The sequence below is a fragment of the Vanessa tameamea genome, chromosome 2, assembly GCF_037043105.1.
Source record: "Vanessa tameamea isolate UH-Manoa-2023 chromosome 2, ilVanTame1 primary haplotype, whole genome shotgun sequence".
Taxonomy (NCBI): domain Eukaryota; kingdom Metazoa; phylum Arthropoda; class Insecta; order Lepidoptera; family Nymphalidae; genus Vanessa; species Vanessa tameamea.
Window position 1 is genome coordinate 1573194 of NC_087310.1, and position 23070 is coordinate 1596263.

The 23070-nt window shown below is 31.7% G+C and overlaps 5 protein-coding genes across 7 annotated transcripts in view; 1 reads left to right on the forward strand and 4 right to left on the reverse strand.

Annotated features, from left to right (window-relative positions):
- LOC113398262 (uncharacterized) overlaps window positions 1–6386 on the reverse strand; it is a 114529-nt gene extending 108143 nt beyond the window's left edge. Inside the window, exons 1-7 of one of the 2 annotated variants that reach the window (XM_064216595.1) lie at window positions 6228–6386; window positions 4164–4238; window positions 2449–2559; window positions 2107–2232; window positions 1963–2034; window positions 1290–1433; window positions 871–954 (exon numbers count right to left, since the gene is read on the reverse strand). In XM_064216595.1, coding sequence (XP_064072665.1) covers window positions 883–954; window positions 1290–1433; window positions 1963–2034; window positions 2107–2232; window positions 2449–2529 — 495 coding nt within the window. In that variant the 5' untranslated portion in view covers window positions 2530–2559; window positions 4164–4238; window positions 6228–6386 and the 3' untranslated portion in view covers window positions 871–882. Of the gene's footprint in view, window positions 1–551; window positions 955–1289; window positions 1434–1962; window positions 2035–2106; window positions 2233–2448; window positions 2560–4163; window positions 4239–6227 lie in introns of those variants that run through there. The other variant, XM_026636916.2, reaches the window with a different exon arrangement.
- Window positions 6387–9063: 2677 nt separating this feature from the next.
- On the reverse strand, window positions 9064–12584 carry Ttv (tout-velu). The gene is made up of 8 exons (XM_026636922.2): window positions 11524–12584; window positions 11211–11412; window positions 11009–11128; window positions 10570–10887; window positions 10373–10494; window positions 10099–10279; window positions 9772–10016; window positions 9064–9483 (listed from the first exon to the last, which is right to left on the reverse strand). Exons 1-8 carry the CDS (start codon window positions 12384–12386, stop codon window positions 9303–9305), a joined length of 2232 nt encoding a protein of 743 aa, XP_026492707.2. The 5' UTR covers window positions 12387–12584; the 3' UTR covers window positions 9064–9302.
- Window positions 12585–13347: 763 nt separating this feature from the next.
- Window positions 13348–18225, reverse strand: LOC113398266 (leucine--tRNA ligase, mitochondrial). Its single transcript, XM_026636921.2, has 6 exons — window positions 17995–18225; window positions 17173–17622; window positions 15549–16896; window positions 14978–15219; window positions 14111–14347; window positions 13348–13734 (listed from the first exon to the last, which is right to left on the reverse strand). Exons 1-6 carry the CDS (start codon window positions 18088–18090, stop codon window positions 13489–13491), a joined length of 2619 nt encoding a protein of 872 aa, XP_026492706.2. The 5' UTR covers window positions 18091–18225; the 3' UTR covers window positions 13348–13488.
- Window positions 18226–18590: 365 nt separating this feature from the next.
- Window positions 18591–20220, forward strand: LOC113398274 (FUN14 domain-containing protein 1A). Of its 2 annotated transcripts, XM_026636927.2 has the most exons (4): window positions 18591–18869; window positions 18945–19140; window positions 19281–19386; window positions 19855–20220. In XM_026636927.2, the coding sequence occupies exons 1-3, from the start codon at window positions 18727–18729 to the stop codon at window positions 19359–19361; spliced, it is 420 nt and encodes a 139-aa protein (XP_026492712.1). In that variant the 5' UTR covers window positions 18591–18726; the 3' UTR covers window positions 19362–19386; window positions 19855–20220. The 2 variants fall into 2 exon arrangements, with proteins under 2 accessions (XP_026492712.1, XP_026492711.1); XM_026636926.2 differs by lacking the exon at window positions 19281–19386.
- Window positions 20086–22103, reverse strand: LOC113398272 (uncharacterized). The gene is made up of 5 exons (XM_026636925.2): window positions 21828–22103; window positions 21533–21723; window positions 21201–21338; window positions 20671–20754; window positions 20086–20495 (listed from the first exon to the last, which is right to left on the reverse strand). The coding sequence occupies exons 1-5, from the start codon at window positions 21912–21914 to the stop codon at window positions 20276–20278; spliced, it is 720 nt and encodes a 239-aa protein (XP_026492710.2). The 5' UTR covers window positions 21915–22103; the 3' UTR covers window positions 20086–20275.
- Between the last annotated feature and the right edge of the window lie 967 nt (window positions 22104–23070).

Genomic DNA, 23070 nt, shown 5'->3' on the forward strand with positions numbered 1-23070 from the left:
ACGGTATCAGAGAGAAAGTTAGACAGCAGCCTTCAAAACGATCTATATATATACCAGTTTATAAAATCATAAATGTTAATTTTACAGTAATAGTCTACCAGCAGAAGCGCCATTGTGACAATTAATACCCTAATTCTATACATTACAATAGACATTTTCTTAGGGGAAGATACCACTCCTTAACTTTGAATTCCATGCAAATTAGACACTCATTATGATAATACAGGCTGTAATTTAAATAACTCTTAGGGAAATAATAAAAAAGATTCTCTATCTCTAAAAAATAGTTTCTGTACAAATCATGACCGAATCTAATGTTGCAAGATTGCAAGAATGCTAACGCTAAAATGTTAACTATTGAATCTGATAACATGTTCAGCAAACTCAATATACATATATGTACAAATAGGATTTATTTGGTAATTTTACTCGAGTCATAATAAAAAAAACATACAGACTAGTGTTGTGGGTGACCACAAAAAGAAGATGATGGAGGTTTTTCAATTTTAATAATATTATTTCATATTAAAATATTCTTGACTGAATATTAATAGTCTTGGGTGGCACGATGTAAAGGTATAATACTTACAACATTTAATTTCTAAATTACCTACTTAACAAATTAACAGATTCGCGCAACGACATTTAGTTTAAAAATTGCAATCTTATTTTTACACCTATGTCAATAAAACTAAGCACTTTTTCCTATTTAAATAATCTTAAAAATAAATTTATTTAAATAACAAATTTTTTGCTTTCCGTCACCACACCTAACAATTGATTGACAGTTTATGTTATACGGTTACGTATATTTAGAACTCGAAGAACATTTAATTTTAATTATCTAGTTTTACACTTTTCACTACATATAAAATCTATGCATTATCCAACACTTCTTGCCTTTTTCCCTCCAAAAAGTTCGCTCCAGTATCCCTGCATGTTGGACCAAGAATCCTGAAAATGTGAATGTCTTGATTAGTTTCAATAAAAATAACTAAAAAGGAAATTAAGTTATTACTCAAAATCGTACCGTATGTTACTAAAAAAATATTAATTTTATTGATTATACTCGTCTATCCGATATATATATTTTTTTAAAGGGAATTTTGTTTTAGCTTACGATGGTCTACGATAAAAACTGGCTTAAGTACGGATCACCTCTTAACCGGCAGCACCGACATAGCATATGCCAAGCAATTACAAAGTTGGGACTATGAATGACGTAATATAAGCTTATTTTAATTTTATATGCATACTCCGTGTTCATTAATAAATAAAAGCAATAAAACCTTTCTCGATTCACGCCATTCTAAATTACGAAGTCGTGCTAAACCTTTGAGATTACGATCAAGAATTTTTAAAAATTCCGATCTTGTAATTTTCGGTGTTGCAGTTGTACCATTTGGTGTCTCAGGCGCCATTGTCACAACAGTCTGGAACAAAAATACATAAACATAACATATTAAATGAATGTACTTGTATTTGATAATAATATATTTGATAAAAACATCTGATAAAAACTAAGGAAAATACCTTTTAATCATATCTTAACTTTTTCCCTTACTCTAGCTAATTATTAGTATCCAAAAACATACCACTCAAAACAATTAAAAGCGTGTTATGAATTTGATTAAAATAAAAAAATCAAAGATGTCGTCAAGTATGAAAATAAATGTTATTTGACGATGGTTCTCTAAAAAAAACGTTAACAACCTTTTTGAATTTAAGGCAGAACAGAAATTTCTTCTCAAAAATATATCCTAAGGAAAAGCTATAAAAAAATTGTATCGTATTGCGATACACATAAGTATAAAAGTTTATTTCATCAAAATCAATCAAAATAAAGTACTGATACAGTAGTACTGATATTTTTTATTTCAAGTGTACACTTTGGTAGTACTTAACTTTTTCGCAGAACGAAAGTAAAACAAAAATGGAAATGGTTCAACAATTTGCACTCACATTATCATCTACAAATTGGTTGTTGACTAATTCCGATATTTGTCCATACGCGCTTTTTGTGTCGTTAATTTGCTGAAAAAAAAAATATAATAACTTAATATCACATAAAAAATATGTTATTTATCGAACAAAGCGTTACTTTACCTCCAGAATAAGGTTGAATACTGTACCGAAGAATCCCCATTTCGGTTTAGTCGCAACATTTTTTCCTGCTTTTAATAAGGATACTCGTAGGGCACGATCTTTTCCAATAGATGCATCAGCTAAGGGCTACAAATATTATAAAATAATATGTAACATGTAGTACTAATTCAAATTCGAGTAAAAGTAAATTTAAGTTTAAGAAAAGGTGATATTATAAATAACAATAATTGTGTTTTTAATTATCATGGTGAATGATGTAATATTTGAGTTCTCACAACCTATTGGATGTAATATGTAGCAAGTAAAATGTTCACATAATATGTAACGATTATGTATACTAACTGGTTGCGAAGTGACTAGAGGTGCGACAGCAACGACGATTATAAAGGTGGCTAAGGTGAAGGAGGTATAATATTGAGCCATCTTCTTCTTAAGATAGCCAGTCTGTTAAACCTAAATAAGAGCAAATATTTAATGATGAAAAAGCGGTTAGTTTTGTATTTTTTTTGGTAGTATTCGTTAAATTAATCGTAAGGTTATAAAGAATCAACACTTACGAGTAATTTGGATTTTTTTATTTAATATAGATAACCCCTTTGACTGACAAGTAGCCCATTAGTTCCATTTGGTAGTAAGTGGTCGTAACCATCCCATAGACATTGGTACTATAAGATATGTTAAGCATCCCTTACGTCATTAACGCGCAACCACTCTTGGAAACTACTATGTCTCATGTGCGTGTGTTACTTTGAAACACCTACAATAACATGCTAAATATTGTTATTTGGCAGTAGAAGATGTTATGAGTAACTATGCAGGCCCTATGATACTGGGTGGACACCCACTTAATAGATATCTTAACACCAAAGCAAAGCAATAGTTTATATTGCTGTCCCAATAAGAATGGTGAAGGTAGTTACAGAGACAAGTGATAAAAGTTATAAAAAATTAGATCTCGTAACTACTGAGCACTTATTTCTTAGATTGTAATTGTTATATATTTTTCAGATATTATATAATTGATATTGGTAGGTACTATTAGAGAGATGGCCCAGTGCTTAGAATACATGGATCTTAACCAATGATTGTGGATTAAACCCAGGCAAGCACCATTGATCATGTGCTTAATTTGTGTTTATAATTCATTTCACGCTCGGCGGTGAAGAAAAGCATCGTGAGGAAACTTGCATGTGTCCAATTTCAACGAAATTCTGCCACATGGGTATCCACCAACAAGTATGGGAGCAGTGTGCTGGAATAAGTCCAAACTTACTACTCAAAGTTAACATTTAAATGCTCTTATTTTACTTTACTAATATATAACATGAAACTTGATATTTAAAAAAAATTACCGTACCTCCCGTAATATAATCGCAGAAGTAATTTCTTCTACGTTGAATATCGCGTACACTACGAGAAATCTTTGCACTATTGGACAAATGATTTAAAGTATAATTGAACCATGAGCAAAGTATTTCAAAATATATTTCGTAGTTTTTCTCACTAAATATATATTTAAGTATAAAATTTTAAGATATAAATACAATTAAGATAACAAAAAACTACTTACGGTACGGGAAAGGAAATTTGCTAACGGATATTAAAATAGATGATAAACGTTTAAAAGTGCCACTTCACTTGGCCGAGCAAGTTCGTTTAGTCATCTCGAGCAAATCAAATACGAATGTAATGTGTTTCTTTACCAATATCTAAATATATTTTCAAAAGATAGAGTCTAGCTTAACGACATCTCATTAAAGCAACTATGTATTTGTTTATAATGTCAAATTAAATTCTTTTTTACATTTATTAAGTACATTTTTAGAAGTAATGGGACATCCGAAAGAGAAAAATAAATGTCAGCCACGTTTTCCATACTGCTCAGTGCGCGACGATCTAAAAACAACATAACAACTCCCTTAACATGTAGGTTTAAACCCATCTTCGTTGTGTAAAAACGCAAACTTGCTACGCCAAGTGAAGTGACAAATTGTAAAATATACTAGTAATATTAAAGTCTACTCATTTATTTTGTTTAACTAATTATATGCACTCACCTAGACTGTATAATTACCCTTTGTTTTTACCTTTGTCTTTAAACAAAAGTTAATGTACCTCGTGCCACCTGTGCCCTGGTTTAAGAAATATTACATTTACATTATAGTAACCTTTCTAATTATTTTTGCCTACACGAAATGTTTATAATACATATAAGAGTTAATTTCGATCATCTCTTTGATATTTAAAATATAATCGAACTTATTTATAGAAGTCATCATCATTCGCACAACCCTGTCTCATTTAGGTTGGCGCTACTATCTTCATTTACTACCTTATTAATCATGTGATATCTCACACAATCCTATCACGTCTTTTTCGAACTTCCATATAGTAATTTACATTCATAACAACATATGAGGATAAACAGATTATAAAAAATATTAAAAAGTATATTAATTTTTTCAGTAAGAATCAAAAATCGTACAAACCAAGGTGTTATTCAGACTGATATAAAATATTTGAATGTGCGAAAATATTAAACGTTCAAGCTAGTTAAATTATATGTATATTAATGATGATTACATAGCTCTGCTGGAGAGAAAATCTATGAAGAGAGAGTTTTCCTAGCTAACTACACTAATATATACAGCTGACATACTAATATACTAATATCTTAGATTGACACTAATTATTATGTATAAGATAACAAGAGTTAGTACAATCAAAGATTAAATATAAATAGAGAAATACTGCACCTTGTACCATACAGTTATACGAAAAAAATAGTTATTAAATCCAAATAAATTTACTATCAAATGAACATTAAGTTTGAACTAAGTTAAAAAATGCATGCAATGCAACTCATACGTAAAATAAAGTTGTTAAAAAATTACACCAGAATCATGTTAATATAAATATTATTATGAACATGCCTTCCTACTTTTTAAAGAGAAATATTTCCTGGTGACAGGTTCTGTGTACAATGTTTCTGTTTAAAATAAACCTGTCAGCATTTAATGAAATTTCGATATTAGTGTAAATATCCAATTACATTTAACGTTTTTTTTAACCAAACTATTTAAAAAAAGAGTATTCATGCGGTAACAACAAATCAACTGATCAATGAAGCAATAGTTCCAGTTAATATATAAACAGGTAAGTAAGCAAGTCAAATAATATTTAGTAAAAGCAATCTAAGCATCGATAAGTTTTAAACGAGTTCAACAGAAAACGGTTTATAACCATAAAGTTTTGTATGTGCTCGATTTTTCAGAGACTTTTCTTTGTGATTCTGGGTATTTGTAATGGATAGAGGATGCAATATATTTATAATTTATCTCGTGCTCGCTGAAGAAAAATACATCACGTGGAAACCTTCCACATGTGACACATGATAATATATATTTTATATTTATTAAGCACTTCCCTTTCTTGATTTTGTTCATCTCAATACAAATAAAATAGATATAATATAAATTTCCTAATACCGAAAATGACAAGCGCGTTGATGTCTTTTATATAAAAAATATCTTATATCAACATATCTTATGTATAACACTACCGTTTGCTGTTTGAGTTTATAATATCATACTTATTAAAGTACAATGATTATAACATTTGAAATATTGTTTACAAAGTAATTGCGTACATGTAACATATTAACTGAGGAAAAAATCTTGCGCCAACACAAGTTAAGGTCATAGAAAGGCTGTTGGTCTTTTGCAGCCTTAGTTATATACGAAAACATTGTAATATTTGTGTAAAATATGCAGTTTATTTATTTACTTCTTTAATAATATCCGAAATATGCATTTTTTAAAATTTAAATCTACAACATCTGCGAAAGAAAATAAAGGCAATTTATTAGTAACCAATAAATAATATCTATTTTTATTTCATTCATCAAGCATTTATTTCAATTAATCATTATAAAATATAAATTAATAGCTAAATGGAAAATGTTATCAATAGTTGTTGCAGTCAAATATTAATGATCTAAAACTGTTAGAGTAATTATGATATAAAATCTTAATTAAGTCATTAAATGTGAGTATGTTAATTACAGTAGTTACGTTAAGGTAACGATTATTTTCGATTGATATGAATGTTGTCTTTCTTACCCAATTTTTATATAAATAGTTGTTCCAAATTTAAAAAGTTTCACAATTTACATGGAATTCCTTTTTGCACACATTTCTTAATATTTCATAATCCAAACGGCTTAAGTTTTACAATTTTTTCACAATATAATATTGATTAAGTACGTTCAATTGTAGTATGGTTGTATGGTACTAGTAACGCGCGCGGTCGGCACTCGGCTGCACTATGCGATGTTTACACGAACACTCCCGCCTGTGCTACGAGGCCAAGGCCGCTTAGTTGCGAAGTCTTCGTTATGTCAGCCGCGTTCTACTTATGCAATACCTACCAATTTAATGCACTTAGATGACCCCATCGAGCGTTCAGAATTCCTATTTTGACTCCTAATTATGCAACTAATCATTTGCTCTTAACTTCTGGTTAATCAAATACATACTTACATAAATTCTAAATAAGTAATAGGTCTCACCAGGAACCAGAACTTATTTAAAATATCGATCGATTTATATTTATTGCCTAAATGTCCTGTTATCGCCACTGATGTTTGGTTAATTTTTTGGCCAGTAAATTGGAATTGCAATTTACCGGGGACATGCAGCCAGTTTTCCTCCGCCTCTGCCTTAATGCACGTCTGATATTTCATTTTTTTATATATATTAATCTTATCACAATACAAAAAAAATATTCTTTTTACTATACGATGTCTACTTTGAGTAAATATAATTAGTTAATAAGTGTCTTTATATTTTTTCAATAAACAGTTGCTTTTTAATTTATAAACATAGTGTTAAGCTAACGTTCGGACGAGTATTACTGGGAAGTGGGAAACCCATTATATAAATTGTGTAACACCGATCACTTTAACGTCCGGGAACTATTTGCAAAAGGTTAGACTTAATGTATAAAATATTACAAAACTATCAATTACTTTCACGTATGTACTTTTTTATCAATAACTACAAATATGTACTATCATTTCAAGTATTATTTATCGATTTTATATATTCAAATATTACATCAGTGAATACTTTGTTATTGCTTAGGAATATCACTCTTTATTCGATTTTATATATTTTTAAATGAGCAAATATTTTTTCATAGAGTTGCTGGTATTCCTATTGTTCTCTCCAATAAAGCGAAATTATGTTATGGAATGTTCATTGTAAACCTAACGTAACACAAATATTACGATTAACTGGTAGTGATAGCTCTCAATAGCCCAAAGAGTCAGGATCGAAACTGAATAGCTTGACGGCACTTATAACGGTAGAGCCGCAAATAGTCCATATGGTCCCATAGATATTTGGCTTAAGCGTAGTGTACGGGTTCAAATTCGTTCAAGTACCAATGAGTGCTCGGTGTTGTAGGAAAATATCGTTAAGCCAATATGCCAATATGTGATTATACCTAATTTTTTCTAGTAGCTAGTTTTTATAGTTATCTAATAATTATGATGTATCAAAAAATACTTTATTTAAGTAGGCTTTTACAAGCACTTTTGAATCGTCATTTAAAAAACTGTATTAAGTGAAGCTACCTCCGGTTCGGAATGCAGATTCTACCGAGGAGAAACTCAGTATTTACTCTTTTTCAATATTTAAAAATACAAAGTCATCTATAATATAATCTTGTATTGAATAATATGCTTTCTTTACCAATGTATTATTACAAATGATTTGAATTTATTAAACGGCTAAGTTAAAAATACCTGCGAAATTTTATTATAGAAACGGATACCTTGCCCCAAGAAGGATTTATTGACTTTGCGGAGTCGGAAACTTAACGTTATAAGCTTATCATTAAGTCTCGTGTACATACAATGATTATCACTGATTCTATCAAAGTGATCAATGGTACTGTGAATATACCTAATATTGTTGTAAATATATTGTGATGCAACAGTCAGTATACCTACTTTGTTAAAAACATCCCAAAGAGAGTATATAGTTCCAAGATTATAATTAGAACTTTTTATACTTTCAGGGTTCGAACGAAAAGGGAAGGTCGAAAAAATTTACCATTTTTTAGTGGAAAAAATCTCGATAGTAGCTCGGAATTGGGACATTCGTAAAAGGCTGAGGCATGCGGAGAGCTCCGTCGAGCCACGGACGGAAATTAGAGCGAATTCCACGTCGTTGAAAAAAAATGTTTCAGATAGTTAAAATATTCGAAATGACTACCCAATTCAGCTGTGGGCCTCAGTCACAAAAGTAGATGCATAGTCTGTACTGTGCGGTACAGATTACAATGTATTTTTTTAAATAGGAAGATTTTTTTTATAAACTCAGTGATACCTAACATATATTCCAGGATATAGTTTCTAATTCATGTACCTAAGTACATAAAAAAGCTGTAGACGGTAACAACATCACCCTGTGTGAGTAGATACGATTATATTTCCCACATAATATATTATGATATTGAAAATAATGCACGTCGCCTCGAGTCATTATAAAACAATAAGAATACGTGTTCGCCTGCTTCCATTTCTTCACAATCGTAGCGACTTGAAACTGTGTTGACATAAGCCAGATTGCGGAAATCCGTAAGCAACTGATTTCGATCAACATCTTTCGTAATTCTTTCATTTATGTAGAAGTTATAACTGTTTTTTAAACTTCAACTTTGTCAGGCCGATATAATAGATTAAGTTCTTACTTACACTAACATTTTTTTATTCAAGAATAGTGTTTTTTGGAGTTGTAACTTTTAGTTTAATTTAATAAAAATTTGACGGAAATAATGACATGTATGATAATCTCCTGGCTGCCTTAGACTCAATCATATGTTTATAGAATAGTTAAATGACTCAAATGTGTTTACTTCTAATAATATCAAAAATAATATTCAAAGTCCGAGATTTGTGTTTCGTAATGTTCTTTATTTGAAATAATGTCGTGTAAAACGAAATACATACTAGAAAAGTTATTAGATTTAACAAAACATATTAATTATCTATATAGATATATTATGTCTAGGACTAGAACAAAGTAAAAATATATTGCAATATATTTTTATAGGCATATTTCATGAGATGCATACGAAATTTTAACTTAAAAGGTTCTAACTAGAAAATAAATATAAGCGAATAAGATTTACGAAGTTACTAATTCCATTTTTCTATATTTTTTCCTTAGAGTCGAAACAGGATCCTTAAATAGAATGGGGTCGAGTCGCAGCACCGAGCGCACGAGCGGCATGTAGCCCCACGCGGCCGCGAACGTGTTCAAACACGATTGTCGCTGGACGAAATGTTCCGGGTCGCTCCACGACGACCTGCAGGATAGATTATATGAGCGTCGTATAAAAAAACGCGTGGGTCTCTTCCGACAATGTTATACACTGGGGGTATATTTCTTCGGATTGTCTTCATACTTCAACCTTTCCTTTGCTTCAGAGAGATTCTATAATGTAAAATTAATCTACGAGCAAAGGGCTTCTAGAAGTATGCCTCTCATAGTCATATTCCTCTTACTGTATATAAAAATGATGGTTCCAGATGGCCGGTACGTAATGAGACCATACCGAGTACAGCCATAGTCAGCCTCTGGTCCGCCCACTCACCGGTAGCGGTGGTGCGCGGGCTTGTAGCGGCGGCGCTGCGCCAGCTTGAGCGGCGGGCGGCGCGTGAGGTGCGCGGCGAGGCAGTTGAGCAGGATGTCCTCGCAGTTGCGCGCGCGCCGCACGGACAGGCGCAGCGCGGGCGCGGCGGCGCCGTACAGCGCCAGCAGCGCGCGGTGCACCAGCGCCGCGCCCGGCAGCACCATGGAGTACGAGCCGCCCCACTTGCTGCTGTAGCCCCACGCCACCTGCCGGCAGAGGGACGGGCTAGTCGGTCGCTACTCGCTCCTCGCTACCGTGGCGAGCGCGTGGCGGGCTCCCGACGCGTACCTTCGATTCGTCCCAGTAGTGATTTCGGGCGGGATAGCCGACGATTCGTTCGGGAAAATGTTGCCATACGCGAAATGCGAAATCCAATTCCTCGGCGAGTAGTGGAGCGTCACCGTCTAAGGAGAACACCGCGGCCGTCGGGATTGCCCAGAGCGGCTGCCATCGTGCCGATACGCCTTCCCTGAAAGGAAATTAATTTATAGAATTTAATAATTAAACGATTATTATATTTGCCTTATATAGATTCCAATTATGAAAGTGAAATTAGTAGTACCCTGGGTAATGTGTTGTTGCGTCTATAACTATAACTGGCAAAGGGTCACGTAAGTCTCCGGCCATTCGTGAAAGGGATTTTAGAGTTGGTGCTGCCCGTTCACTATCCCATACAAGAACGACCTGAGGAAAATTAACATTAAAATATGTCGTTAAATTTTATTAATATGGTAAAAAAAGTATACTCTTATGTTTTACCTTTTTGCAGAACTCACTGCTTGCTATATTTGCAAGAAGTTTGTGTAGAGCGGGTGAAGTAGCCTGTACGTATAATAATGCGGTATAAGCGTCACCTGGTGTGGGAGGCGGCGCAGACAGCGGGACGGAGGGGGCGGGGAGCGGACGGGGCGGAGGGGAGGGAGCCGCGGGGGCGAGCGGGGCGGACACGGCCACAGGCAGGTGCGATCGCGAGTCGCCGTATGTGGACAACGTTCCCAAGGCACCAGGTGAAGCGTTCCAGATCAATGCTTCACGCTGCCTTGATGACCGATGAGCTGTTATTCTTTCCAATATTATCTGCAATCACCATATTAGTTAAGACTTAACTTATGATATTATATTATAATTTACAATATGTCTAGTATTTGGTGTCAGGTTTTGCCATAAAATTACTTTCAAATCAATTGGATTATTGTACCTCTATTGTTGTAAACACTATCTTCTCAATTGATGAAAAATATTGTTCCCATAAAAGCTGTGTCTGTTGCCTTAAAGCAAGAACACGTTCAGGAGAAACAGATCGTACTAACTCTGGAACCTGTAACAGAACAAATTAGACTTTTGACAATTTGGCTATTTTGGCAATGTACATATATAATATAACAGTTTCTTTGGCTTACTTGCAATAAAAGTCGCTCATCAGCCCAAATTACCGCCCGACGCCAATCGATACGTTCATCAAAAGGCAATCGCCAGCCATTGCTAAGTAGCACTGGAACACATCCCGCTGCTAACGCTTCCAAAAAACGGTATGATCCAAGTCGTCTTCCCCTTGCTACTAAGCAAAATGTTGAATTCGCCAATAACTGTTCATAATCAAATCTATAAGGAAAAAAAATCTTTTCTATCCAAAAACATTAAGTTTTATATATATGCATTTCTGTAATTCATTTGTGTTTACAAATTAATAATTTTTAACATATAAAACCTTACTTATCATATTCCTTATTATCTTCATCACATCTTTCATCTCTCAAATCTTTCCAAGATTTTCCATGTCGACAAGTAGTCACTAATATAAGATTGTTACCATCATGCAAATGCCATAAGGAATTTCTAGTTTCACTACCAATTCCGTGTACATAGCGTTTCCCTTTAAAAGCAAGTAAATGTTTACGAGGAGCAGGGAAAGGATTTCCAGTAGCTGCAGGTGGAGCACCTCCACGCTCAGGATGTTCTTTATGAAAAAGGGGTAAGGAAATATCGAATCCATCCCTAAAAATCGTTTCAGATGCGCTAGCTCTAGCCATAATAGCATCACCTGGATCAAAACCTAAAGCTCCCTCTGCATAATCAGGCCAAGTCCCAGCATATAAATTGAAAATTAGGTGGTTACGACCATTTTTCCAATGAGGCAGTCGTGAGAGTCTTGACGCTACATCTTGAATATGTTCTGGGGACAAAGGATCTGCATCTAAAGTATCAACCGCTGGTATAAACAAACAAGCCTCAGCTGGGTCATGTGTCGCATATCTCGATTCCCTTATTACTGATAAAACTTTACGATACGTAGCACTTACAGGCCCGTCAGTGGGATACACATACACTTTGGGATCACTTCCACAATTGGAAAAGTCAAAGCAAGTTTGCATTCTGCATGATTTTATAGTTGCTTGGGGATTTCTCTTTTGTCTAGAAGGTGATTCAGTTAATTCCTCTATAGTTGCAAATTCGGGCAACTGATCCTTACGGGTTTTTTTAATATTTTTGCTACTCAAGTTATAACCATTGAAAAAGCAATATATTCCAAACAAACACGATATAATTAGAAAAAAATAACGTTTTTTCGCATGCATTTTTGTTGTAGGGTTTTATCATATAGAGTATATGTTTCCAGGCATATTTTAAACTTATATTCTTATAATAACAGTTTTATACTACAAAACAAAACTTTTATCGTAAATTTAAATGTCTAAACAAATTCAAATGACAAGTACCTAGCAATATTTTTATTACTTCCAACTTTCTAACACAATCTATAAGTTATTTTATCTATGCTTTGCAGTTGTTACAGACAATAAAGTAGTCAAATCCACAGATATAAATAAAGAAAACTGGACAATGCAATGTGAGTTCATTTACCTAAAATTACGATTATGTATAGCCTATATTGGAATAGGAAGAAGAAAAACAAACTTTAGATTCATGTATTTCATGCGATTTGCTAATAACTCAGTAAGTATAAAAAGTGGTAGTAAACAACTTTCCTGAAGATAAATAATTATATTTATGTCGATAAAAAGTTTCTACTATTTCTTTAAAAAAGTATTAACAAAATAGTAAGCGATCCAAACAAGCCTAAAGTCTCATATTAGCTCATTGTATCCAATGTTTTTTTGACACAATAATATACTGGAATTTAGCATTTTTCTGATGGCTGTACAGTTAATTTTGTTATGTGACCTGACATGTGTTTTAAAATGCCAGATTCTATTTTTTTTAATTATGTATAATATAAATTTAGATAAGCAAGATAAAAAACAATGAAAGTTAAAAAAAAAAAACATGGTGTCAATAATGTTGTCGAAATTTCTTTATTTGAAGTATTTCCGTCCGTCTTATTAAAGCGCGCGCCACCACGTTAATTTATCGACGTTCATTAACAAATATAATCTCATTTGTATTTTTTTGCTGCCGTTATTCTTACATACATATACTTCGCTCATGGTTTAGAAAAAAATCATTGAAAGAAAATTTTTTAGTTCTTGTTTATTACACTTAAATTTGTTACAATATGTTTCGCTTAAAATTGGCTATAATATCTTTCGATTCTATGTAAATGTTTTGAAATATTTTATACGAAAGATTATTTTAAATTAAATTTTCTCTTTTATAAAGTAGTAACAGTATCAACTAACATCTGGAGCAATCATAAGATATGGTAAACCAATGATAATATTATATCTGTGATGTAAGCAATTTATCTTCTTCCTTTTTTTGTTTAGGTTGCAAATTTCTATTCGTATAAATGTGCAGAATGGCACGACAATTTGGATATAATTCATATTTTGTTTTGAGGATGCCCTTTTTCACTCTATTTGCAATAGTTTTTTCTTTGAGCATAATTTCTAGGGCTTCCTCGGAAGATACTTCGTTTAATTCAACGGCTGGTATTTTTAATTCACACCTGTCAGCTCCATCGACCTATAAATAAATAGTTAAATAAATTTAGAAACTATTCTGTCTGAAACGGGATGGTGATGTACTAGGAACGGCATTTACTCCATCTAGAGTCTCTTTAGGATTTAGATATTAGGAGGACTTATTAAGGGCGACGAAACTAACACATGAAATTAAATTTGTGTATCGTAAATAAAGAAACACATCGTCAACTCACTTTATGCGTCAACTCTCAAATATACATAACAAAATAAATAAAGCAAACTCAATGCTTTTTGAGGAAACCAAGTAGGCTGTTAACCCAAATACGCAAAACGAAGTATATATAATTATATATAAAATAGAACAAACATAATGTTGAATTATCAAATTTTATTAAATTGTGACTTAAGATACTTACTTTACATTGGAAAGATAATGGATAATCTTGATCGACAACTGGCCATTTTTGCTCAAATACATCTTTATTCCAATTAAATGATGATATATTATCAGATACTCTATTCGGAGCTGATATAAAACCAGCCCAGAGCTCAGAACAAAAATGAGGGGTCACAGGGGACAGCATTATAATAAGAGCTGCTAATGCCTGTTCGTATTCCTTACTCCTTGACATTACATCGACAGGTACGTTGTTCTGAAATTAACATATAATTAAATGACTATATATATTTGGTGTGCTCGACTATTTATGATACAACACTATTCCACTTAAGTACTTAAATTCATTTTAATTTTACTTCCAAAATTTCGATAACAATTCCCTCGACGTTCAAAACGATTTTTTTTCGAATATCCATAATTAATACGAGGAAATGTTGTCTATTTGGCTTTTGTCCTCTAGTGGATGGAATAGACTGTAACTAAATTAGTCTAGTGATAGTAGCTAGTACTGACAGTCACGAGTTCGTTCCATTCCAACAACAGTTCATAATATTTTTAATGTCGGCAAAGTTGTTAGGTATCGGAATTTTTAAAGTAATATTATACTATATATATAGAAGCAGTTACGTAAAGATCAAGAACTGCTTGTAGTGCATAATATAGCAGAGTATGACATGCAGTACGTAAATGTAAGGTTTGCTTCTTTTACGCTTTCACAAATTGGAATATTAGTACAATTTCAGCACGACATGTTTTCCTAATCTCAAAACTTGTGACAACCATAGTGCGAGAAATATGAAACAAACGTATCAGTTCTGTCCTTATATATGATATGCGTTGATAATCTAGCATTTAGTTTACTTTACAACATTTAAAAACATACCCTCAGTACATTTGTCAGGCCTTGTAAACGAGATATTGCAACACTGAGTTGTTGAGTATATTTAAAATGATAAGTTGCAGTTGCAGTAAAATAGTTTCTCGAAATCCAAAACTTTGATTCCAGTTCTTCAAATTCTTTACAAGTAACATTATTTTTCGTTGCATCAACTTTTGTTCTGTGCTTTAAAAAATCTTTAACAGTAATCCATAATCTACGCTGGAAATTTAAAACGCCAGGCAAAGCTGTCGAAAAATAATTCATATTAGAATTGAATAATAAGTACAAACACAAAGTTATTTAATGTATATGAACATACGAATTCTTAATTCATAATTAATAGGAATAAATGTATCCTGAATTGAATTAAATAGACATATTCTGTTAATGAGATATTGAATAGCCAATAAATGTCCACAGACGGAGAAACAGCGTCGATGCGATGACGGTCGACATACAGAGGGGAACTAGCACCTTATATTGAATGTCTCGGAACACCACGACTGTTCTTAATGCCACAAAAGCCACCTAGACTTCTAACCTCATCGTGTCAGTTATAAGAGTAAATACTTACTATCATCGGACCATTTCCTACTTGTAGGTGGTGGAACATCGGCAAGCATTAAAAGACGAGTTGTGTCAGATCCATATGTTGATAACAATCTTTGAGGATTTTCTCCATTATATTTAGATTTACTCATTTTTTCCCATTGTACTGAAACACGCTCTTTCGTGTCTTTGACAATATATTCTTCACCAACTTTTTCAACCTTTTCAGGGGGTAAATATTTCCCAGTAGATTTAATCTTATAAGACTTCCCCATCACTAACCCTTGAACTAATAATTTTTTAAATGGTTCTGGCATTGGAGTCAATCCTAGAGAATGTAAAAAGTAGCTCATAAACCTTGCATAGTATAAATGTAGTACCGCATGTTCTTTGCCTCCAATATAACAATTAACAGGAGTGATTCCAATCAATTTTTCCTTATCAAATGGCATTTTATCATTTGCATGATCCAGAAAACGATAATAATACCAGGAAGAGTCAACAAATGTGTCCATAGTATCTGATTCTCTTTGTGCATAACCTAAACATTTGGGACATTTACAACTTGACCACGATTTTAAGCTTGACAAAGTTGATATTTTTGTATCAGAGAAGTTCTTTATTGGAAGTAAAACTGGAAGATCTTCATATGGTACTGGTACAGTACCACAGGTAGGGCAGTGAATAATTGGTATTGGTGTACCCCAAAATCTTTGCCTCGATATAAGCCAATCCTTTAGCTTGGAACTAACAATATAGCCACCATAATTTTTTTGGGCTATTTCTATAGCTTTATTATTTTCTGAAGTTATGTCTATGGAGGAACTTTCACTTGGAAAAGCAATGTTTAATGACTGTGACAGCTTGTTATCTTCTGGGTCAATGGATGGACAAGCAATGTACACATCTCTGCCTTCAGGATAGTTTACAGTGTCTGAGACATAAATATTTATCTCTTTACCAGTTATTGGATTGTAACATTTCAGGTTATTTATTTCAGATGGAGGTATTTCTTGTAGTAATACATTGCTAGAACCTATGGTTAAAAATTGACCATGTATAAGTTTGTATGGGTCTTGAGACCAAACATCAAAGGATTTTTCTGTATTGCCCAGTTTCATAGTAAAACTTACAACAACACCATTGCATTCACCAATCCAGTGCTTTTGCAAGTTTATAATATCTTTCCAGTTTTCTAGATTTTTATTATTTAAACCATCATATAACTTTTTTGCATATTTTGTTGTTTTGATGTACCATTGTGTAAGGATCTTTCTTTCTACTGTTGCTCCTGATCTCCATGAACAGCCATTTTCATCTACCTGTTCATCTGCCAAAACTGTCTTATCTACTGGATCCCAGTTTACCTCGGCCTGAAATTTTTTAAAAGAAGCATTTGAAGGGGTCTCTATAACAACTTGATATAAACATTTTTTAAAAATGATTACAGGTTATTCTTAAAATCAATGAAGTATGCTATAATCAATTTGATGAATAAGAACTTTCGATTTATATCCACAAGTTTTCATTTAAAATATTTTTAACACAGTACTTTTAAAATTTACATAATTTTATTTATTCTTTAAATTTTACTTTATAAAGAACTGCAATATGGATAATAATAAATAAATTTCATCAATAAAAACTACCTTATTTTGGTATGCAAGGCCATTTTCAAATAATTTTAAAAATATATATTGTGTCCATTTATAATACTGAGGATCACAAGTGCTAATCTCCTTGTCCCAATTAAAGTTAAATCCTAACTGCAACAGTTGTTTTTTCATTGTTGATATATTACTTTCGGTCCATATATGTGGTAAAATATTATGTTCAATGGCCGCATTTTCAGCTGGCAAGCCAAACGCATCCCAACCAATTGGATGAATCACATTTTTTCCATTAAGTTTTTGAAATCGTGCTATTGTATCTGAAATTGAATATACTCGGACATGGCCCATGTGTAAATTGCCTGAAGGGTAAGGAAACATGGGAAGAACATAATATTGTTTCTTGTGTTCACAATCATCATTATGTAAAACCTCTTTCGTCCAATGATTTTCAATCTTCAATTTAATTTCAGTTGTCAAATCTTGGTTCTATAAGTAAAAACAATAGTCTAAGAAAAGAGTAGATATTTTAAATATCATATATAAGATTAAGATAACATAAATAATGGCAACATTTGGTCACAGTGGTCAGTTCAAAAACCATCTGTGCAGGAAGGCACAAGCTTATTAATAAACAGATGCAATTACTATCCTCAACTGTCTTAGTTAACTGTATTATGTATTATAATCACAATAGCGTGAAGCATGGTTGTGGTCAAAAGTGTTTCATGATCGAACTTGAACTCTGAGCTACTAGAGTTTATCTTGATAGAAACCCAAAAAGTATTATTGGACTGATATGAGATTTGAGCTAAATTGCAGCCTTGTTATTTAGCCAATAGAAATGTCTGTCTTACTAACCCACAATCCTAAGCTACATTTAGACCTTTTAACTCCAAGTAATGAAATAGGTTTATACTTTAAAAATAAATGTGTGCATCTTTTTAAGTGCGGCATAACCTTTTATTTATCTTACAAATTTATTCATATAGTTGTTATTATCAATAATATTTATGTATAATGTAGTTATGTATACCGGTCGAGTCAAATTAAATACAAAGAGTTAATAACATTATAACCAGTTAACTAATTAATATAGATAAACACTCAAGTTACAATCTGAGCTTACAGTGACAGTGACAAACGTCAAATATGTTTTAACAATACTTTCGTAACTGTTGGGTATATGTAACGTTCGGTAGTTGTTAATGTGTAATTTTTTATTTCACGTTATAAATCTCTTTAATACAATATATATTAAATAACCTTTTATTCTTTTTTAATAGAAACATCGAGTCTGTTCTATCTTTTGTCCACGTAATCGATTGCTCAAATGGGTTGCGAATGTAACCCGTTGAATAATTTATGTCATCTGTGTTATTTATGGCACCTAACGATCGTCAGGTAGGTGCCATCTGTGTTTCTTTTGTAGGAACTAGGAAGTTCATTTCATATTCTACTCCTACTTAGTACTTACTTACGTCTCAGCTCTTTGTCTTTGGGTCGAGCGACGAGCAGTGACGAGTGACCACTGACATTAAATTATAAATTTCGATTGTGTCATTAATAAAATAGGTAATTAAATTAAGAAAAATGGCTAAGCCCAAAAAGGATGATACATCTGAAGAAGCAAAAAAAATCGTCGACGATGCAAAAAATTTTATAGAAAAAGCTATTGGAGATATTGGAAAAACTTCCGCAACGAAGCAGCTAATTTTAGGAACTGCGTCAGGATGGTATAATCATTACTCATCGCCTTTGTTTATGTTTTGATGTAAGATTCAATAAACTAATTTTTAAATGAATTTTAGGATAACCGGTTTCATTACTATGAAAATTGGGAAACTTGCAGCTGTTGGTATTGGCGGAGGTGTTATTTTACTACATATTGCGAGCCAAAAAGGATATATTGACATTAATTGGGATAAGATCAACAAAAAGGTCGATAAAATCACAGATAAAATTGAAAAGGAAACTACTGGAAAATCTCCAGATTGGTTTGATAAAGTAAGTCTCAACGAAGTAGGAACATCTCACATCTGTATTTGACCAAACATTGGTTTTGCAGCTGCTGCATTAATTAAAATCACTTGTAGTTTTTATTTTACTAATTTTCCATACAATTCAAACATCACTTTTTGTTCCAGGTTATAGTATTTGTCAAAGATAATTCCTATTATTCAGCTGGATTTACAGGAGGCTTCTTTTTTGGCATTGCTTCATCATAATTTAATATATCTTGCCTTCTGTTGTGTGAGTTAATAAAACATTAAAATTATCAAAATTTCTATTTTATTGGGTCAAATACAGAAGTGATTCAGTTTCAATTTCTTTAAATATCAATATATATACTATATGTAACTAACCTTGTCTATATTAAAAGGGCATATAAAACTTTTTTATGCCTTAGAATCATATACAGTATTTAAACTAAAGTATATAAGTAGGCTAACAATAGTTAGTACAAATTCAATTAAACATTCCTTAAAGTTTGATAATTATTCTTAATTAATAAAGAGGATGTTGCTTTCTTTCTACTCTGGACTATACTTATCAATATACAAAGGACTGAATATATATTGTAGAAATAAAAATTGGCCATGAATTATGGAACAAATATATTAAAACTAAATTAGTTATTATCTAAGTAATTTCTGTAGCTTACTACAGAAAAGAGTTTTGTATGTAAAATTATTTTTGATTTTATTATTTTTGTTATAGGTTGAAAGGTTTGTGGACCGTAAAATTGATAAAGCTGAGGGATTGTTAAAGAAAAAAGAACACAAGGCTAAACGTTGGTACAATGATTTTATTGGTGATGACAATTATCGTGCAACTGAAACACATGTATTTATGGCATCTTTTGTTGCTGGACTGGCTGTTGGACTTATTTGTGGCAAATAGTTACTTTAATGGTTCATGTAGATAATGTATCTTTAGAAAAATCTCACCTTGTTTATTTATATAATGTTTATTAGAATTAGTGATAAAAATAAGTATTCCTTAACCATAAAATGTAATTTATTTCCACAAGTATTTTAATATAAAATATTAGGTGTTATATGATCGAATAAAATAACATAAATCCATTCATCTTTTATTTACCTTTTTTAAAATAGAACTTAAGATAAATACAATACATTCATTCATCATTGGAGTTATATAAATTATTAGTTGTTTTATAATGATGATACAATTTTTCTGATGATAAATGTTCTAAGTAGTTCTTATATTCTATAATATACTTCTTCTTGATTGATAATACAGCACTGTAGTATTTTCTTTTCTCTGAGACACTTAATTTAGTCCATAACAGATTGTTATTATTCTCATTTATAATTTCAAAAAGTTGTTGACTAGTTCTAAAAAGGGGATTATATTTATTAATTCATATTAAAAAAAGACTAAGAGTAAAATATATTACTACAATTTTACAAAAATTTAAGAAATCATATACTAAAGAAGCTTTAATAAAAAAAAGTATTAATGCCTGCAGTCATAATATACTCAGCATAGTTATTATCTTCAAAAACTTACATGAATTTTGGAGGAGTTGGTTCTTCAATAGAAATTTTATCAGCTTCTGTTAAATCATTTATATTGTTTGTATTTTCCAATATTCTGAAATTGAATTTTTATAATAAAATAACTAATAATTTATGATAAATAGAGATTAATAGCTATTTGAGACAAAAGAGGCCATGGACCAGGTTATGAATGAAGACAAGCATCACTGAATGAATGCGATTAATTTATATTTGTCTCATGTTCGGCGGTAATGGAAAACATTGAGAGGAAACCTGCCCGTGGTGCCTGAGAATCTACCACATGAATCCACCTGCACAGAGGCTGTGTTTGATCAACAGTTACAAAATTAAAAGGCCATTTCTTTACATTTATATGGAGAGGTCACTTACTATTTTAAGTACACTAAGTACTCACAATTAGTAATATAATGCACATTAATTATGTTGTTGGACAATGAGCATGTATAAACTTCTTGAATAAAGATTTAATTATATTTATTTTAGTCAATGAATCTCATAATAAATTTTGTATATACTTACGGGATATTAGTATTACAATCATCAACTGTGTTATCAATATTATTAATTTCAATACTATTTTGATCTTTTTGTTTTTGATCAGTATCTAATTCTATTTCTTCATTAAATTCATTTTGAGTGGTACTGTTTTCTTCAATACTGGAAATAAAACCTTCTTAATATACTTATTGAAAATAATGTGTCCTATTCTTACTTAAATATTTACTAAATGTTATAAAAATTATAAGTTACAAAAGTTTTACTCTTAAAATATAAAAAGAAATAGACAACAGAAATAGTTTAATAGGACTTATGAAATTTTAGTACTATTAATAAAGATTATAATTACTGACCCACTTGTTGAAGCTTTGTTATTTTCTTTTTTCTTTTTGACTTTTAAATAAGGTTCTGCAGACAAAAGGTAATCAGCAAAAGCTTTTTTAAAATTAGTCTGATATTCTTCATATTTTTTCATAAATAGATGTTTATCCGATTTATTCAATGCAAGCCATGACTTAATTGCTTCTATAAGAATATTTTTTTCCTGAAATAAAAAGTTCTGATCATAGTAACAAATTAATATATGTATTTATCATGTTTTTTTTTCAACTGAATGAAATTAATATGAACAGTGTATGTGAGTACTACCTTTATTTTATGTCCTCTTTTTTTACAATATAATTTAATATATAACGCCAAAGCAGTTTTAGGTAAATTATCTTTAACTTTATCCATTGAACATCAACTGAACAAAATTAGTTATCTTTTTTACTATTTCTCTGCAGCACTTCTGTCTACTTGTGTTATTTAGATTCTAGTTTTGTTTGTCGCATGTACTATAACTAACTAAATAAATAATAATAATATAAAAATAAGTAATATATGAACGTCCTACGAAAGAAAGATATTTTTAAAGTAACATATCTATAATGTTTTTGATTGTATATTAATATTTAATGAAGCAGCAGATATTTACTAATACTCATTACTCAATATTAATTATTCATTGATTGTTCGAAACTGGATCAATTTTATGTCAGTGCTGTTGACGCTTGACAGTTATTTGTATATAGAAAGATAATTTTCTCCGTGCCAAAGTGATTTAAAAATCATTTCACGCATTTTCTGCTCTAAACTCAATAAAAATAGAGGATAAACTAAATGAGCACTATTTTATAGATAATTAAAACAAATGTTTTAATTTTAAATCATATACTATTAATAATTTTTAAAACAATATATTATGCTTGAATTGGAAGTTTTTGTTTAAACATTGCAAATAGTGATAAACCTAAGAATAAAACCGAAATATAATAAAGATGGTTAAAACCGAAAAGAAAAATCGAAAAAATGAGACTCCCGGCAGATGTGAAACATCGATATTATTAGCGTCGTATAATCATTCATTCATTCTTTCATTCAAACGGAATGAATGAAAGTCAACTGCATGTAGCGGAGATGAAAATGTTGAGAGAATTGTGTGGTGTTACGCGAATGGATAGAGTAAAGAATGAGTACATAAGAGGAAGTCTGAAAATTGTACCTATAGCCGAGAAGTTATGCGAAAGCCGGCTATCATGGTATGGGCATGTTATGCAGAGGAATGAGAACCATGTTGTGAGTCGTGAGAAAGGTCTTGAGTATGGATGTGGATGGATATAAAGGAAGGGGATGACCAAAGTAACGGTGGATGGATTGTGTGAAAGATGATATGGCTGGAAATAATGTTACTTGTGAGATGACGTCTGACAGAGAAGTATAGAAGAAGAAGACATGCTGTACCGACCCCAAATTAAATAAGGATAAGGGCAGGATACTGATGATAATCATTCAAAGTTCAGGCGTAGGACCAGTTTAATGTTCTTTCCGAGCCACATACTTCCAACTTTCG

Excerpts from the sequence above, each read along its gene's own strand:
- Ttv (XM_026636922.2), bottom strand. The coding sequence starts at position 12,386 with ATGCATGCGAAAAAACGTTATTTTTTTCTAATTATATCGTGTTTGTTT. Across the intron at positions 10,495-10,569 it reads GCAGTGAGTTCTGCAAAAAG|GTCGTTCTTGTATGGGATAG; the intron begins GTAAAACATAAG and ends AATTTTCCTCAG. Across the intron at positions 9,484-9,771 it reads CCCGCGCACCACCGCTACCG|GTCGTCGTGGAGCGACCCGG; the intron begins GTGAGTGGGCGG and ends TCTATCCTGCAG.
- LOC113398266 (XM_026636921.2), bottom strand. The coding sequence starts at position 18,090 with ATGCCGCACTTAAAAAGATGCACACATTTATTTTTAAAGTATAAACCT. Across the intron at positions 16,897-17,172 it reads GCCTTGCATACCAAAATAAG|GCCGAGGTAAACTGGGATCC; the intron begins GTAGTTTTTATT and ends AAAAAATTTCAG. Across the intron at positions 15,220-15,548 it reads TAGGAAATGGTCCGATGATA|CTTTGCCTGGCGTTTTAAAT; the intron begins GTAAGTATTTAC and ends ATTTTTCGACAG.
- LOC113398272 (XM_026636925.2), bottom strand. The coding sequence starts at position 21,914 with ATGGATAAAGTTAAAGATAATTTACCTAAAACTGCTTTGGCGTTATAT. Across the intron at positions 20,755-21,200 it reads GATTGTAATACTAATATCCC|AATATTGGAAAATACAAACA; the intron begins GTAAGTATATAC and ends ATTCAATTTCAG. Across the intron at positions 20,496-20,670 it reads CCAACTCCTCCAAAATTCAT|AACTAGTCAACAACTTTTTG; the intron begins GTAAGTTTTTGA and ends TCCCCTTTTTAG.
- LOC113398274 (XM_026636926.2), top strand. The coding sequence starts at position 18,727 with ATGGCTAAGCCCAAAAAGGATGATACATCTGAAGAAGCAAAAAAAATC. Across the intron at positions 18,870-18,944 it reads TTAGGAACTGCGTCAGGATG|GATAACCGGTTTCATTACTA; the intron begins GTATAATCATTA and ends AATGAATTTTAG. Across the intron at positions 19,141-19,854 it reads CTCCAGATTGGTTTGATAAA|GTTGAAAGGTTTGTGGACCG; the intron begins GTAAGTCTCAAC and ends TTTTTGTTATAG.